Source organism: Crotalus tigris, unplaced genomic scaffold, assembly GCF_016545835.1.
Source record: "Crotalus tigris isolate CLP2741 ecotype Arizona unplaced genomic scaffold, ASM1654583v1 scf7180000017735.2152567, whole genome shotgun sequence".
Classification (NCBI taxonomy): Eukaryota; Metazoa; Chordata; class Lepidosauria; order Squamata; family Viperidae; genus Crotalus; species Crotalus tigris.
In genome coordinates, this window is record NW_024096601.1 from 216,202 (window position 1) to 232,397 (window position 16,196).

The 16,196-nt window shown below is 46.9% G+C and overlaps 1 protein-coding gene across 5 annotated transcripts in view; it reads right to left on the reverse strand.

Moving 5' to 3' along the window:
- Nucleotides 1-16,196, reverse strand: part of CD276 (CD276 molecule) — a 29,227-nt gene that overhangs the window by 12,643 nt on the left and 388 nt on the right. The window contains exons 1-4 of one of the 5 annotated variants that reach the window (XM_039339434.1): nt 11,663-11,788; nt 5,571-5,702; nt 2,963-3,313; nt 1,124-1,420 (exon numbers count right to left, since the gene is read on the reverse strand). In XM_039339434.1, the coding sequence (XP_039195368.1) occupies nt 1,124-1,420; nt 2,963-3,313; nt 5,571-5,676 (754 nt within the window). In that variant the 5' untranslated portion in view covers nt 5,677-5,702; nt 11,663-11,788. Of the gene's footprint in view, nt 1-1,123; nt 1,421-2,962; nt 3,314-5,570; nt 5,703-10,962; nt 11,086-11,460; nt 11,567-11,662; nt 11,789-16,196 lie in introns of those variants that run through there. The other 4 variants (XM_039339436.1, XM_039339437.1, XM_039339438.1 and 1 more) reach the window with 4 other exon arrangements.

The following is a 16,196-nucleotide window of genomic DNA, read 5'->3' on the forward strand; positions in this document are numbered from 1 at the left end:
GGCCCGGGGCTTGGGGACCCCTGGCTAACAAGATGGATGTCGGCTTTATTTGCATCTCCTTTGCTGCCCCCCACAAAGGCAGTTGCAGCAGATGTCCCACCCTACTGGGCTCCATCAAGTGGCATCGTGTGTTTAACCAAAATGTTTATGCTCCCGAAGGGACCTTCTTTCACAAAGCAGCAATTGCTGTGCCAAGGACAATTAAACCCTAATTAATGTTACCGTCAAGTGAAGAAGGTTAGCGAGAGCTTGGGGGAGTCTATAAAAATTGAAATGACTCGAAGACATCTGGAAGGCTGGCAAAGATAGGTTGGCCAGGCGAGCAAAGTTAAGACCGCTCGGAGAAAAAGGTCAGACTTCCGCCAAAGTTGATCCTTGAAGGCTGCAGTCCCGCAATTCGTTCTAGTCTGGCCAGGTTTGGGAAGTCTTGCAGCTGGCAATAACTGCGGAGTGATTTATTTACTTAGCGCACGATAAGAACATGACAAAGAGAACTAAACATAGCCACACAATCTACATAAGTACAGACAGTTGTCGGCTTCTGTTTACCTAACTGGCAGATGCCACTGCAATGCACGTAGTCCTTGACATACAACCACAATCAAGCCCACAGTTTGTTAAGTTGTTAAGTGAATTTTGCCCCATTTTGCAACTATTCTATTCTATTCTATTCTATTCTATTCTATTCTATTCTATTCTATTCTATTCTATTCTACAATCTATTCTATTCTGCAATTTATTCTATTCTATTCTACAGTCTATTCTACTCTATTCTACAATCTATTCTATTCTGCAATTTATTCTATTCTATTCTACAGTCTATTCTATTCTATTCTATTCTATTCTATTCTACAATTTATTCTATTCTATTCTACAGTCTATTCTGTTCTGTTCTATTCTACAATCTATTATATTCTGCAATTTATTCTATTTTATTCTACAGTCTATTCTATTCTATTCTATTCTATTCTATTCTATTCCATTCCATTCCATTCCACTCCACTCTTTATTCCACAGATGTCTGTAGTTCCAGCTAAGTCCACCCTGCATCCCAGAACAGCCGGTGAAGACCCGCTACTCACTGACTGTCCCAGACATTACCCTGTCCCTGCAAGGCACAGACCTGTGATGGTGACGGAAGCGTGGGTCAACTGTTGAAGCAAAGGATTCTTGATCAGGCAACTGTAGGTGCTGTTAGGTTCAAGCATCACCTGGAGGGTACTCTGGACCTCAAAGAGGCCCTGCTTATTGGCCACCTGGGAGGTGGTGATATTCTCAGTGATGTTGTTGCCGTGGCTATCTTGCCAGAGCACAATAGCTTCAGGGTACCCCGAAAAGCTGTGGCATCTCACTTTGACCAGGTCACCCGGCTTCAGGTTCTTGCTGGGTTCCAAATTTATGTTCGGCTTGGAGTAGACAGCTAAAACAGAAGAATGGATCAGGGATGGTTCATGACCAAACCCACCGCAATACAGGAGGCCCTCAATCTGCAGGCCTTTAATTAGCAACTGTCTGAAGCTACAATGGAAAAAAATGAGTTACAATTGGTCCTCGCACATCACTTACCTAACAATCACTTGGCCTGACTCTCAGCAACCTAGCAAACTTTGCCTAATGACCGTTAGGGACTCAGATTCAGAGAGATTTCCACTGTCTGTTTCTTTGGCAGTTTGCCTTAAATCCTCAAACAAGAGTTCTCTTTAGCAAGATTTATGAAACAAGCGGGTGGGGACTTTTAGAAGAATTCCAGCAACTGAACAACTTCCTATTTGGAATCAACACCGGTTGCCTTTGACCTATGACTGTCCCTTAGTGACTGTTCAAACTCACAACAGATCTCCCTGGGAGCCCTCACAACCATTTCCAAAGTTCTGACAGCCACCCCTCGCTCCCAGACATGCGCAAACACTTGACACTTGCAGCTGTTTTCATCCCCTGCAATCCTGTGACTGCATTTCACAATGTTTTTGCCCCAAATTGGCTTTTATGTCTGATTTTTGACAAAACTGACCCACAACAAACAACGGTTTGGCTTAACCACCAGGGCCTTCAGTTAACAATATCGCCACAAGATCAGGTCGGTCATGGGAATAACCCGTTTTAAGATCTCACAACTTACGTTGCAGGGATCCCCAATGGCGCAGGGGTTAGGATGCAGTCCTGCAGGCTAACTCTGCCTACTGCCAGCAGTTCGATCCTGACTGGCTCAAGGTTGACTCGGCCTTTTGTCCTTCCGAGCTCGGTAAAATGAGGACCCAGGTTGTTGGGGGCAATAGGCTGACTTTGTAAAGCGCTTAGAAAGGGCCGTAAAGCGTTGTGAAGCAGTATATAAGTCTTAAGTGCTATTGATATCGCTGTTATGACCTTAATGGGCAGGTTCCATTAAGGCCATAAGTCAAGGACTACCGATATATTCTCAGTCTGGCAGAACAAAGATTTTCTGATCTTCTTTCCAACAGCATCTCTCTGGTCTGGTGAGGAAGGCAGTCTCCTCACTGGCAGCAGAGAAGCTTGCAGTTGACTTTCTACACAGCGGTCCCTTAAAACATCAGCACAGGTGGTCCTCGGCTTACGACCACGATTGAGCCCAAAATTTATGTTGCTAAGTGAGACCCTTAAGTGAGTTTTGCCCCATTTTACGCATTTTTCTTGTTGTTAAACGAATCACTGCAGTTGTTAAGTTGTTAACCCGGTTGTTAAGCGAATCTGGCTTCCTCACTAACTTTGCTGGTCAGAAGGTCGCAAAAAGAGACCTGCGGCCATCATAAACACAAGCCAGTTGCCAGGTGTCCCAATTTTGATCCCGTGACCAGGGGGACGCTGCAAGGGTCACAAGTGTGAAGAACGGTCATTAAGTCACTTTTTTTTCCAGTGCCGTTGTAACTTCGAGCGGCCACTAAAACAAACGGTTGTAAGTTGAGGACGAGAACCAACCTGACCCCTCACCTTGCTTGAATCTCACCTGCCATTTGCAGAGTAACAGCTGCCCGGCTGAAGTCCCGCACTTTGACGAAGCAGGTGAAGCTCCCTTCGTCGGAGATCTGTACTCGGCGCAGCAGCAGGGACATGTTGCCGTGGGCCAGCTGGTCATAGAAGAGGGCGGTGCGGTTGGCGTAAGTGCTGCCCTGGTACGCCGGCTGCTCCTGACCATCCGTGAAGCCGTGCACCAGCTGGTTGGTGTCTGTCACCTGCCAGAAAAGGCTGAGGTCGTTCAGGCTGAAATTGGCCTCTGGCGAGAAGGAACAGGGGAGAATAGCGTCATGGCCCACGAGGGCCACCACGGGGTCTTCAGAGACCTTGATTTCCACGGCTCCTGAAGGGAAGAGGACACAACACAACACAAAGCAAAGACTTCATTGCCGGGTGAAAGGCAGAAACTAGAGGCAAGCTTTGGGGACGAAGCCTCGTTCTCTGGCGTTCCCTTGGCCATCTGCAGTCTCCATTGAGAACAAGAGTACTTAGACTTATATACTGCTTCACCGTGCTTTTACAACCCTCTCTAAGTGGTTTACAGAGCATATTTGCCTCCAACAATCTGAGTCCTCATTTTACCCACCTCAGAAGGATGGAAGGCTGAGTCAACCTTGAGCCGGTCAGGATTGAACTGCTGGCAGGGGGCAGAGTCAGCCTGCAATGCTGCGTTCTAACCACTCCGCCACCACAGTTCTTAATAGCAAAAGCACTCAGACTTATATACCGCTTCACAGTGCTTTACAGCCCTCTCTAGGCAGTTTACAGAGTTGGCCTATTGCCCCCAACAATCTGGGTCCTCATTTTATCAACCTTGGAAGGATGGAAGGCTGAGTCAACCTTAAGCCAGTCAGGATCAAATTGCTGACAGCTGCCAGTCAGCAGAAGTAGCCTACAGTGCTGCATTCTAACCACTGTGCCACCACGGCTCATCTGAGCTTCTGGTGCAAGCTAGGTGTATCCCATCACCCATGGTGCACCACAAACTAAAAATCCACCTTTTGCGCTCCTGCTCAGCTAAGGTTGGCTGGTTCATGCAAAATGCTCAGGTACCCCCTATTTCCTGTCATTTACAGCTCATGCCCAGCTAGACACTGTGGTTTGTGAACCCTTGTTTACAATGTAGTGTGCTGTACAAACCAAACCCATTGTGGCTTGCTCAACAAAGCGTGTTTAAGACACACCTGACTTTCTGCTTTGGGGCATCCAGCCTTGAAGTGTAGACCTTCTTCTGGAGGGACCATGGTTCTGTTCAGAATGGACTTTTGACACCAAAATCCCCAATAAGAGATAGCCTGAAGTCTAGAGGAATTGTGCCCACATATGAACAAGGTAGAGCAGCCAAACAGAAAATGATGATTAAAAAAAAATTAAAAAATCACACAACCGCCCAGAAGCTCAGATGTTCACCTCTAGATGTCAGTCTAGCTTCATCGCAACAGCTTTATGCCTCATCGTAGCTCTGGATGCATTTTGGGAGAAGCAGGCAGAGCTGACTCCAAGGGTTAGCACTCCAGAGAACTAAAAGACACTGTGATCTTTCATTCATGCATAGATGTGCTTTGCTGAGAACAAAGAACCAGCCAGACGTTTGATATGGAACCGTCACTGGAGCAGGTGAAGCATCCAAGAAGACTAGAAGACCACTTTTGGGAGTGGAGAGGAAATGTGTTCACTATCACGGGTAGTCCTCAACTTATGACCACAATTGGGGCCAGAATTTCCGTTGCTAAGTAAGGTGGCTGTTAAGTGAGCATCCTACACACCATATCTAAAAATGTCATTGAAGGCACCTTAAAAAAAATCCTGCTATAAGTAGCTCTCCTAGTTTCTATGTGGACCTTTTACGGAAGGATTGTTGAAGATGTTTGCTCTTCACTTTCCCTTTCTCAAGATCCTTGTTTAGCTTTCGGTTCTAGCCTATAGAACCTTTTTTATGACCTTTTTGATACATTTGTCACAGCAGTTGCTAACTGAGTCCTTTTACTCTCTGGAAAACTGGGGAGGGTCCTTTCTGAAACATTTCCCCTGCTCTCCCACTTTCTCTGAGTAGGGATACACGCAGGTTGTCTCTCCTTTTTCTCTTCCCAGATCATTCCCACAGACCACTACACTTTAACAGTGAGGGGTCCTGGGCTCTCTCTGAGTTTGTTTGTTTTCTTGCAGATGCTTCATTACCCAACTAGGTAACATCATCAATGCTGGAAGAGAGTGGAGGAGGAGGAGGAGGAGGAGGAGGAGGTGGTGGTGGTGGTGGTTTTTGAGCTTGGTAGTTTTCTTGCAGATGTTTCATTACCCAACTAGGTAACATCATCAGTGCTAGAAGGGAGGGGGGTTTGCAGAGTGGAGGAGGAGGAGGCAGAAGACTATGGGGTCCTGGGTGCTCTCTGAGCTTGGTTGTTTTCTTGCAGATGCTTCATTACCCAACTAGATAACATCACCAGTGCATCAGAACACCGAGCTACAAATATTCGCCTTTATTGGTATCATCCAACAATTCCAGAAATATAAGGAGATCTACGTCATCCTTAACCAAATCAAACTTGGAACCGGGAAGGGAAAAATTAAGACGGCAAGTCCATGATGCTCCTCTTACTTACCTAGCCAGGTGGGCAGGAGAGAGCCCAGAAGCAGCAACTGGACACAGAGTTTCCTTGCAACGGAAGAATTCTGGGAGCCAGGAGACCCGCCAGTGTTGGGGCACATGGTCAAGAGAAACAGTGATCCTCTTCCTGAAGGGAAACCAAACAGGGTAAGTAAGACATGTGCAAAACCCCAGGTTTATTCTCCATGTTACAACGCTACAAACTGCGGACAATGCAAACTATGTTTTTATTTGGTTAGTACTTAGATAGGGTGATAGCCAGGAAATTCTAGGGCCGTAGGCTAGAACCGAAAGCTAAACAAGGATCTTGGGAAAGAGAAAGAGAAGAGCAAACATCATCAACAATCCTTCCATGAAAGGTCCACATAGAAACCAGGAGAGCTACTTGTAGCAGGATTTGTTAAGGTGCCTTCAATGACATTTTTAGATATGGTGTAGGGCAGTGGTCTTCAAACTTGGCAACTTTAAGACTGGTGGACTTCAATTCCCAGAATTCCTCAGCCAGCCCTGGCTGGATGAGGAATTCTGGGAGTTGAAGTCCACTAGTCTTAAAGTTGCCAAGTTTGAAGACCCCTGGTGTAGGGTGCTTTTGCCTTGACTTGCCAAATGATGCACATCATTGCCATCTCTGGGTAATCCTCTTTCTTTGTCTCTCTTAGTTTCCATTAGTTTAGTTTATTAGTTTAGTTTATTAGTTTAGTGTAGGAGAAGGACTGGGTAAACCTGTGGTTGGAGTCAAAAGAGGAATCAACCCAGAGTCTCTACATAGCTACAAAGTCCAACCCCTCTTGAATTCTATTGACCCTTATCTAATGCCACGGTAGTGTTAACCGTTGAATAGATAAATGTCAGGTGTGAAAGATCAGGACCATACGTGAAAGTCCAAATAAACTGATTGATTACATGAGTAGATTCTTCTTCGCACAAGAATCTACTCAACTAATGGTTAGCACTATCTTGGCATTAGATAAGGGTCAAGAGGGGTTGGGTTTTCTTTGTGACTATGTAGAGGCTCTAGGCTGATTCCTCTTTTGACCCCAACCACAGGCTCAGCCAGTCCTTCTACATTTACAAAGAAACTCCTTCCCTGGGGATTCATCCATCTGGGTGATCAGAGAGATGTTTGAAGGCTAGAAACAGACATCAGCACACCAGCAATTCCAGCAATGGTGTTTTCTGCTACCTTCAACAATCAAGTCAGCTCAAGAACATCCTAACAAATTCTCGTGGACCTCCCAAGAATAAGATAGACAAAACCTTTTTCAAGGAGGGGAGAATTTTAGAAAAATGACTGTCTGACACAACACTAAGGTGGGTTTCAATCTTCTAACTGAAATTCACTTCTGCCCAAGAAAATCCATCAGCTCTTCTGCAAAATCCAGATAGTTATATCCGTTTGTTTTTCTTCTTCTGCCTTATCTCCACCCATTCTTGGCCCTGTAATTATGATTGTGACAAGTCTATTTATTCAACGTCATCAGGACTTCTCTATTGATGAGGTCTTCCATGCTTATATTTTTAGCCTCCTTCTACTTTCTCTTTCCCTACCAACAGAACCCTGTAATTGTCAAGGCTATTTTTTTTTCCTGCCAGAAAAGTGTGCCAGCTGCATTACATGGCAGAAAATACAAGCGTGCAAGATAATGCACAATGCCAAATTCTCTTAGAAGGAGCCACGGATTGGGGAAAGATACACGCAAGCTTGAATTACATAATATTCTCCCCCCCCTCTGGAATTGTGCTTGGATGGTCGTCTTAAAGTGTAATGTCCCAATTAAATACATAATATAATTTCTGTATCTCAACTGGGACAGCAGATTTTGAAACGCTTGATTCCATCTTTTGATTCATCTTTCCTGTTGCGATTGAGCAAACAACCTATCTCTGGGCCAGCCTTGGCAAGCCCAGCTGTCTTATGCAGTCCTCAAAACATGCAAAGAGCTATCACAAAAGAACAGCCAGGACTTTCCCTATTAGTCAGGCCCCTTCTTTGCAGAAGTGAAATTGTCAAAGCTTGGTCAATCGGCTTCAAAAACCAGGAGGATGATTTCTGTTGAAAAAGGGATTTTGTGCACCAGTCTTTCCCAACTGGCCTTCAAGTAAGTTAGAATTACAATTTTTCAGGATCGATGGCCAGCAGTGAGGGCTGAAAAGATTGGAATATGTAACCCCAAGAGATCTGGAGAACGTTATGTTGGTCTGTGTCAGTGGTTCTCAACCTTTTTAATGCCGTGACCCCCAACCGGTCGTAAGTCGAGGACTACTCAACCGGTCGTAAGTCGAGGACTACTCAACTGGTGCAGCACCGTTTGCAGAATGGGACTTTTGGCGGGCTCAGCAGGGCAGAGACAGCCTGGATAATTCCTATTGGCTTTTGAAAGCCAATAGAATTAGACTCTATTCAAGAGAGTCTATTCTATTGGCTTTCAAAAGCCAGTAGAATAAAAGGGAGTAGCACAGCTAAGGAAAAGGGGGAAAAAAATGGCGGACTGCGTTGTTTGGCGACCCCCGTGAAATGGTCGTTCGGCCCCAAATGGGGTCCCGACCCACAGGTTGAGAACCACTGCTCTATGTGTTCCCATTGAATTTGTCACTGGAAGTTCCTTCTCAAAAAGGTATAAATGATTAGAGGACCGGAAGCTAAAACATATAAAGAACAGTTGCAGGAATTGGGTATTTCTAATTTAAAGAAGAGAAGGACTAGGGATGGCACAATAGCAGTCTTCCAATATCTAAGGGGCTGCCAAAAAGAAGAGGGGTCAACCTATTCTTCAAAGCAGGGGTCCCCAACCCCTGGTCCGTGGACTGGTACCAGTCCATGGCATGCCAGCAACTGGTTTGCACAAACAAGCAAAGCCCCATCCACGAGATGCAGGTAGCACCCAAAACCACACACTCTCTGGTCCATGGAAAAACCTCTCTCCACGGAACCGGTCTCTGGTGCCCAAAAGGTTGGGGACCCCTGCTCCAAAGCGCCTGAAGGCAGGACAAGAAGCACCAGATGGAAACTAATCAAGGAGAGAAGCAACCTAGAACTAAGGAGAAACTTCCTAACAGTGAGAACAATTAACCAGTGGAACAACTTGCCTCCAGAAGTTGTGGGTGCTCCAACACTGAAGGTTTTAAAGAAGAGATTGGGCAGCCATTTGTCCGAAATGGTACTATAGAGTCTCCTGCTTAAGCAGGTGGTTAGACTAGAAGACCTTCAATGTCCCTTCCAACTCTGCTATTCTGTTAAATTACACTAACAAATCAGTAGGGCTACGGCCGTGATGCCGAACCTTTTAGAGGCCGAGTGCCCAAACTGCAACCCAAAACCCACTTATGCATCGTCGGGTGCCGGGTGTGGCTCATTGAGTGGGCGTGGCCCATTGGGTGGGTGTGGCCCATTGGATGGGTGTGGCTGCAGTGGTAACGGCAGACTGGGTGGGACTAAAAAGTTCAATCAATCAATTCCAACTTTGCAAGATCTTTTTTTTCTCCGCGAGAAGTTGAAATTGACTGATTGATTGAACCTTTTTTTTTTTTGCACACGGCGGCAGAGGCCTAAAGCGAAAAGGTTTTATAAAACCCAGCTGAAGGCCTAGGACTGGGGCGACGGCGTGCGTGCCCACAGAGGGAGCTCTGAGTGCCACCTCTGGCACCCGTGCCATGGGTTCGCCACCACTGGGCTAGGGAAACTGCCCAACCCTCTTCCACCAGAGAAAAGGGTGGTTTCTCTTTGGCTTGATCATTCTTTCCCCTTGACCTAATGACATCCTGTTGGTCTCTGGAAAGAAGATGGTGTAAACTGAGAACCACAATCCAATCAGTCCTAATGCACAGCCATCTAGCCAACCTTGCATAATGGAGCTATCCCGCCAAAGGAAACAGATGGCCAGCTGTGCCACAACAGAGGCATCCTATTCCGAAGGGGGGGGGGGTGATCAGGAAGTGAGGAATGATACACGCAAGTGAGGAATGATACACACAAAGAGACAGACGCCCTTTGGAACTGGCATCCCCAGCAAAGGCTGGGAGATGCTTCAGTCCAGATGTCACAAAGTCAAATTGGGTTGGTTCTCCAACTGAGCCCAAGAAACGGCTTTTGCACTCTTGTGCGGCCAGACCTGAGGAGCAGTTGATAGGGAGCCCACAATCTGCTTTGCTTTGCCAACTTCACCACATCCACCCCATGTGGTGGTCATTTGTCTGGCTCCAAGCCCAGCTGGCCAGATGGAAGTTCCCTGGTGTAGCCACGGCTTCAGATTTCTAAACTAACATTAGATTCTGGAGGTCCAACTTTCTGAAAGGTTTGGGCAAGCAGGAAGATCAGAGAAGTAAGAGGAGGGGGAACAGAACAGAATGTGTATTTTGGGGGATTCCCAAAGCCAATTTTGAACACACTTACACACACAAACACACACACACAAACAGGAATTCCAGTCTACAGTATAGCTAAGGTCACAGTCACCATGCAAATGAAAAGTTTGCTGAACTTCTCTGCTGAATACATTGCAGTGGGTTTTTATCCCACTATCTGTCTGTCTGTCTGTCTGTCTGTCTGTCTATCCATCCATCCATTCATCCATCCATCTAATAGATAGATTCTATCTATCTATCTATCTATCTATCTATCTATCTATCTATCTATCTATCTATCATCTATCTATCTATCCATCCATCCATCCATCTGATAGATTCTATCTATCTATCTTTCTATCTATCTATCTATATCTATCTATCTATCTATCATCTATCTATCTATCCATCTATCCATCCATCTGATAGATTCTATCTATCTTGCTATCTATCTAACTGTCCATCTATCTATCTATCCATCCATCCATCCATCCATCCATCCATCTATCTATCTACCCATCCATCCATCCATCTATCTGATAGATAGATTCTATCTATCTATCTTTCTATCTGTCTGTCTGTCTGTCTGTCTGTCTGTCCGTCCGTCCATCCATCCATCCATCTATCTGATAGATAGAATCTATCTATCTATCTATCTATCTATCTATCTATCTATCTATCTATCTATCTATCTATCTATCTATCTATCTATCTATCTATCTATCTATCTACCCATCCACCCATCTATTCATCCATCCGGCTTCTGAACTATCCTACCATCGCCACACTCTGCAGGGCAAGCCGAATTGCATTTCGGATCACGACACCACCGCCAGCAATAACCCTCACCTTCCCCTTTCAGCCTCCCAGACTGAAGGCCGTTTGTTGATCCCTGCCCGTTTCCACGGATGCGGGACCCTTCCCGACCCCTTGTTCTTCCCGGAGAGGGGCTTGATGGGGCTGGTAAGGTGAACCGTGGGTGGGTGGGTGGGTGGGTGGGTGGGAAGCGGGGGGAAAGCGGAGCCGTTTCCTCTCCCGGCTCCTACCTTTGCAGAGCTACGTGTCCGGCCAAAAGCAAACGGCGGGAACGAAGCGAAAGGGAGTCGCTGGCTCGGATGCCGAGAGGGACGCGTGGCCGGAGTTTCCACGAATCGGGGATCCCGCGCCGGGCTTTGTTTTTAGCGAGTGGGCGCGGCGACGGGAAGGGGGGGGGGAGCAGGAAAAGCCCCTTCCAGCTGCCTTCTAGACCCGGAGAGAAAGAAGGAAGGAAGGAAGGAAGGAAGGAAGGAAGGAAGGAAGGAAGGAAGGAAGGAAGGAAGGAAGGAAGGAAGGAAGGAAGGAAGGAAGGAAGATGAGAAAGAGGAAGGAAGGAAGGAAGGAAGGAAGGAAGGAAGGAAGGAAGGAAGGAAGGAAGGAAGGAAGGAAGGAAGGAAGGAGAGTGGGTGGGTGGGTGGGTGGACAGGAGAGGGTCTGCTTCCTTTCCTCCGGCTAAGACTTTCCTTCTTTCCCTCCGCCCCCTCCCCAGTTCAGATCAGAGAACTCACCCTACCCCGCAAGCCAAAGTCCGTCTAAGTTGCGCCGGCCAGTCTAGGGAGCCTCGCCTGCAGCCTGGCCGGAGTCGGCTCGCCTTACTCGTCCTCCTCCTCCTCCTCCCTCCTTCCTCTTCTCCTCCTCCTCCTCCTCCCGCCGCCCTTCCTTTCCAGCGCCGGCAGACAAGGGCGGGTCTCCACCAGCCTCTCTGCGTACCCTCCGGGCGTGCAGATCCCAGCTTGTCCAGACCCCGCCGGGAGCCTCCCTGCGCCCTCCAGGGTGGGAGCCGAGCCGAACCGAAAGGGAGGCAATCCCAGCCCCCTGGCTTCCGGGGTGGGGAGAGTGAGGATCTGGGACGGGAACGGGGAGGGGGGGCGAGAGGGAGGAGGGGAAAGGGGAGGGGAAGGGTGGAGAGGAGCTCGTGGGGAAAGAGAAAAGGAGGAGGACTAGGGATGATGACCTGACAGCCGTGTTCCAGTATCTGAGGGGCTGCCTCAAAAAAAAGGGGGGGGGGTCAACCTATTTTTCCAAAGCCCCAGAAGGTCAAACAAGAAGCAACGGGCGGAAAACTAAATCCAGGAGAGAAGCAACCTGGAGTTAAGGAGCAACCTCCTAACAGTGAGAACAATGAGCCAGTGGAACGCCTTGCCTCCAGATCTTGGGGGTGCTCCAACGCTGGAGGTTTTTAAGAAGAGATTGGACAGCCACTGGTCTGAAATGGATCAGGTCTCCTGCCCGAGCAGGGGGGGGGCTGGACTAGAAGACCTCCAAGGTCCCTTCCAGCTCTTTTCTGATTGAAAAGGCTCGACCAGGTTGGACGAAGCGACTCCTGGCCACGCAAGGCTGCTGGTTTTCAGCTTGGACAGCTCGCCTCCCCTCGGACGGCCAAACGGGAGCCCCTGCCGTGGAAGCCAACGCTTTTCAGGGCTTCCCCCCGGGAAATGAAGAGGCTCTTGCAGACAGAACCCGACTTCCCGCGACCTGGATCCCCATCCACACGTTGCACTGAAGCCGCTGGCTTTTAGCTTCGGGTTTTGCCGTGTTAAAGCGGGCAGGGCTGGACTCGCGCGAGCTGGACTTCAACTCCCAGGATTCCTCAGGCAGCAATTGGCATGGCTAAGGATTCTGGGAGCTGAAGTCCACCCAGCTTGGAGAGGCAAGGCTGGGAAGCGGGGCTCATCTAGATCAGGGGTCTTCAACCTTGGCCACTTTAAGACTTGTGGACTTCAACTCCCAGAATTCCTCAGCCAGCTTTGCTGGCTGAGGAATTCTGGGAGTTGAAGTCCACAAGTCTTAAAGTGGCCAAGGTTGAGGACCCCTAATCTAGAGATGACCTTGACATATTGTTCGCTGCTTCTTAGCAACCGGGACTGCACAACATGGTTTACATTGGAGGAAATGGCATGGTGGGCATATATGTGCGTCTGTGGTTAGACACCTTTCATCTTCGCCGTATCCTGGTGGCTTAGCAGACAAAGAAAGGAATGGAAAAAGGGAGGAAGGAAGAGACAGCAGGAATGGAAAAGTTTGAAACAACTCTGGCACCAATCCAATAACTCATTTGTGCCAACCACTTGACCGTAGGGTGCCTACTGGGTATTATTGCCTGTCTGGGACTGAACTATAAACTAAATTTAGCAGCACTGGAGAGAAACTGCATTTCCTGTGGAAAACCTAGTCTGAGTCATTGGCTGGTGGACTTTTGAGCAAAGAAAAGCATTCTGAGGACACTAAGGAAGCTGGCGGATAAATAATCAACATGATACGGCGGATTCCAGAGTGTCTGTGGGTAGGGCTGGCCTTTGATTTAACGCGGAGTCCCAAAGGTGCTTTTTCACGAGACAACTGGACTTGTTCTTTGGAGACGTTTCACTTCTCATCCCAGAAGCTCCTTCAGCTCTGACGGGATGGCGGGGAATGGAAGAAGCCTCTTGGAGGAGAAGCAAAACGTCTTCAGAGGAAAACAAGAAAGTCCAGTTGCCTCGTGAAAAAGTACCTTTGGGATAACTATGACCTGGGTGACTGGGAATCTCCATAGTCATTTAACACGGAGCTTTTTGTGTTACAACCTTTTGTGTGACAACCTTACAACCATTCATTTAATGCAGGGGTCCCCAACCTTAGCCACTTTAAGACCTGTGGACTTCAACTCTCAGAATTCTGGGAGTTGAAGTCCACAGGTCTTAAAGTGGCTAAGGTTGGGGACCCCTGATTTAGTGGACTCCTGCGAGCTGCTGAATCCATCATCGGGTGGCCCTTTAGATCTGCATTTCTCAACCTCGGCTGCTTTAAGAGATGCGGACTTCAAATCCCAGAATTCCCCAAGCAGCATGGGCGTGGCTAAGGATTCTGGGAGCTGAAATCCACCCAGCTTGGAAAGGCAAAGGCTGGGAAGCCGCGCTGATCTAGAGAAGACCTTGCAAGCTGATATATTGTTTGCTGCGACGGGGCACAAGCGTTCAAAATGGTCCAGCCCGGAAAAAAATGGCATACAACTGTCAGTCCTTGCACTTAAGACTGTTGCAACGTCCCCATGTTAACAGGATCAAAATTCAGGGCGCTTGGCAACTGATGTGTATTTACAACCGTTGCAGCATCCTGGATTATGTGATCACCATTTCCGGCTTCAGGCAAGCAAAGTCCATGGGAGAAATCAGATTCACTTTAACGACTGCTTGATTCATTTAATGATCGTGGAGAGTTGCTTAACAACCCGTGGCAAAAAAAAGGGGGTTACAGAAACAGGTGCAATTTACTTAACAAATGCCTCTTCCTCCTTCAACATGGCTTGGACATAAAAAGAGCGATAGAGAAGAAAAACAGAGGGAGAAGTGAACAACAGCACTGTCAAGGTCCAGAAGAAAGGAGAGAAAAACAGTGTTTTCTTATTTTCTTTGCAGTGGTTACAAATATATTACCATTTCTGCCCTCCCAAATAATATATTATGGTTCCCTTCTCATACACAGTCCTTTATAACCAGTAAATCCAGAGATCACCCATTCATTTTTATCCAGCAAAAAGTTCATCAAGGGTTTTCAGACTCTGCTAAAAGTAGTTATTGCTACTTCTCTAGTCAAGCAATTAAATTTATGTGGCTTATGGTTTGATCGAACTGGACCAAGTTGATGATTCCAGTAACACTCCAATTCCTCTCATTTAACCTCCTTCTCCCCACCCCTCCAATTTCATTGTATTTGAGTTTTTTATTAGCTTTTAACAAACTTCTAATGAGCCAATCCATCTTAATAAGCACTGGGAGTTGCAACATTCACTTTGCCATTTTAAATACTGTTTATTCCATTTTTTTAACCTCCCGCTTGTCAGTAATGCATTTTTAATTGGATGTTGGGTTTTTAATAGTTGCTGACTATTTTGGAATTCATTCTGAAGGGCAATGTGTAAATATTTAAAACAAACAAAGATTTAATGGACTGTTTAGATTATTTCATGATGATCACCCAGTCACAACTTCTGGTGAGACTGCATTGAAAACCTGAATCATTTCTAAACAAGCACCTGCGCTTGTTAATTAATATACACAGAATTTATGCAAACCTGTCTCTTCTTTTGAGTTGCATTTATTTACTTTGCCAATTCACAAGTGGCTAAATGCCAGTCAAACCAACTAGGCCTGGCAAAGAACAGGTATTTCTCCCCCTCCTAAAGTTGATTTTAGCTTGTTCTTGACACGAGATGACAGGTTTTTAAGTACAATTTCTTTCTCACTCTCGCTTTTAAATATCAATTGTATTAAAAGGATATAAAGGAAGTATAAAAATGAAGCAAAGATAATACAAAACAAAGAAACAAAGAAAAAAGACAGGTGCAGAAACAAGCAATAAAATTAGAAAAAGGATTCCAATTTCTTTTTTCCACGAACACAAGTATAATCACCAAGTTATCTCTTACTCTATGGTTAAAAAAAGCTCACTTTTTTCTATTACCTATTTTTTTTCTAAACATCAAAGCCACGAGTACGTTTTTTTTCCTGTTTTATGCAAACGTCTATCGATCAGCCATACATTTAAATGCTGCCTTTTCTTTCATCAAGAGAGATGAAATTTAGCCGTCCTTAAAATGCTGGTTTTCAGATTTTTAAGCATATAATAATCTTGCTGCAGATGTAAGTTTTAAGTGCAATTCACATTTGGAAATATGACAGCCGCTTCTGAACTCCAAGGGCAGGAAGAGGCATAATTGCCAGCCCAAAACCACACATTTAGATTTCTTTTGGATTTTTTTTCAATCAGAAAGAGAAGCCCACGAGGCTTAAAAGGGCCAAGGTTGAGAAAAAGACTGGAGCCAGCATCCTTCCAAGGATGCCCGAGTGAATAGACCTGTCGGCTTCCGCTGTCCAGAGGTTCCCGAGGGTTAACTCGCAATCGGCCGCATTCACAAGACCAGCAAAAATCACGGTGGAGAAACCACGCCCTTCACAGCACAGGCTGAGCCCCAAAACCACACCAGGGCTGCCTTCTCGCGCCTTATCCACGCCACCACGGTTGCACGCAAGTCCCACGGTCTCCCTCGCATTCTCACAACCCCCGAAAGCCTCATTACGCTGCCTGGGAAACCCGCAGGGAGGCGGTCCCTTCTCGGAACAGCGGGGAGGGGGGGGAGGAGGGGCAGCCACGCCCTCCCCGTAACGTTGCCACGCAAGAGCCGGGTGGGCGGTGCTTGCTGCCTCCTCCTCCTCCTCGCCCTCGCCTTTCTGCGCTCTGCGCTCTCGGCGGCCGCCTCCGATCGGCT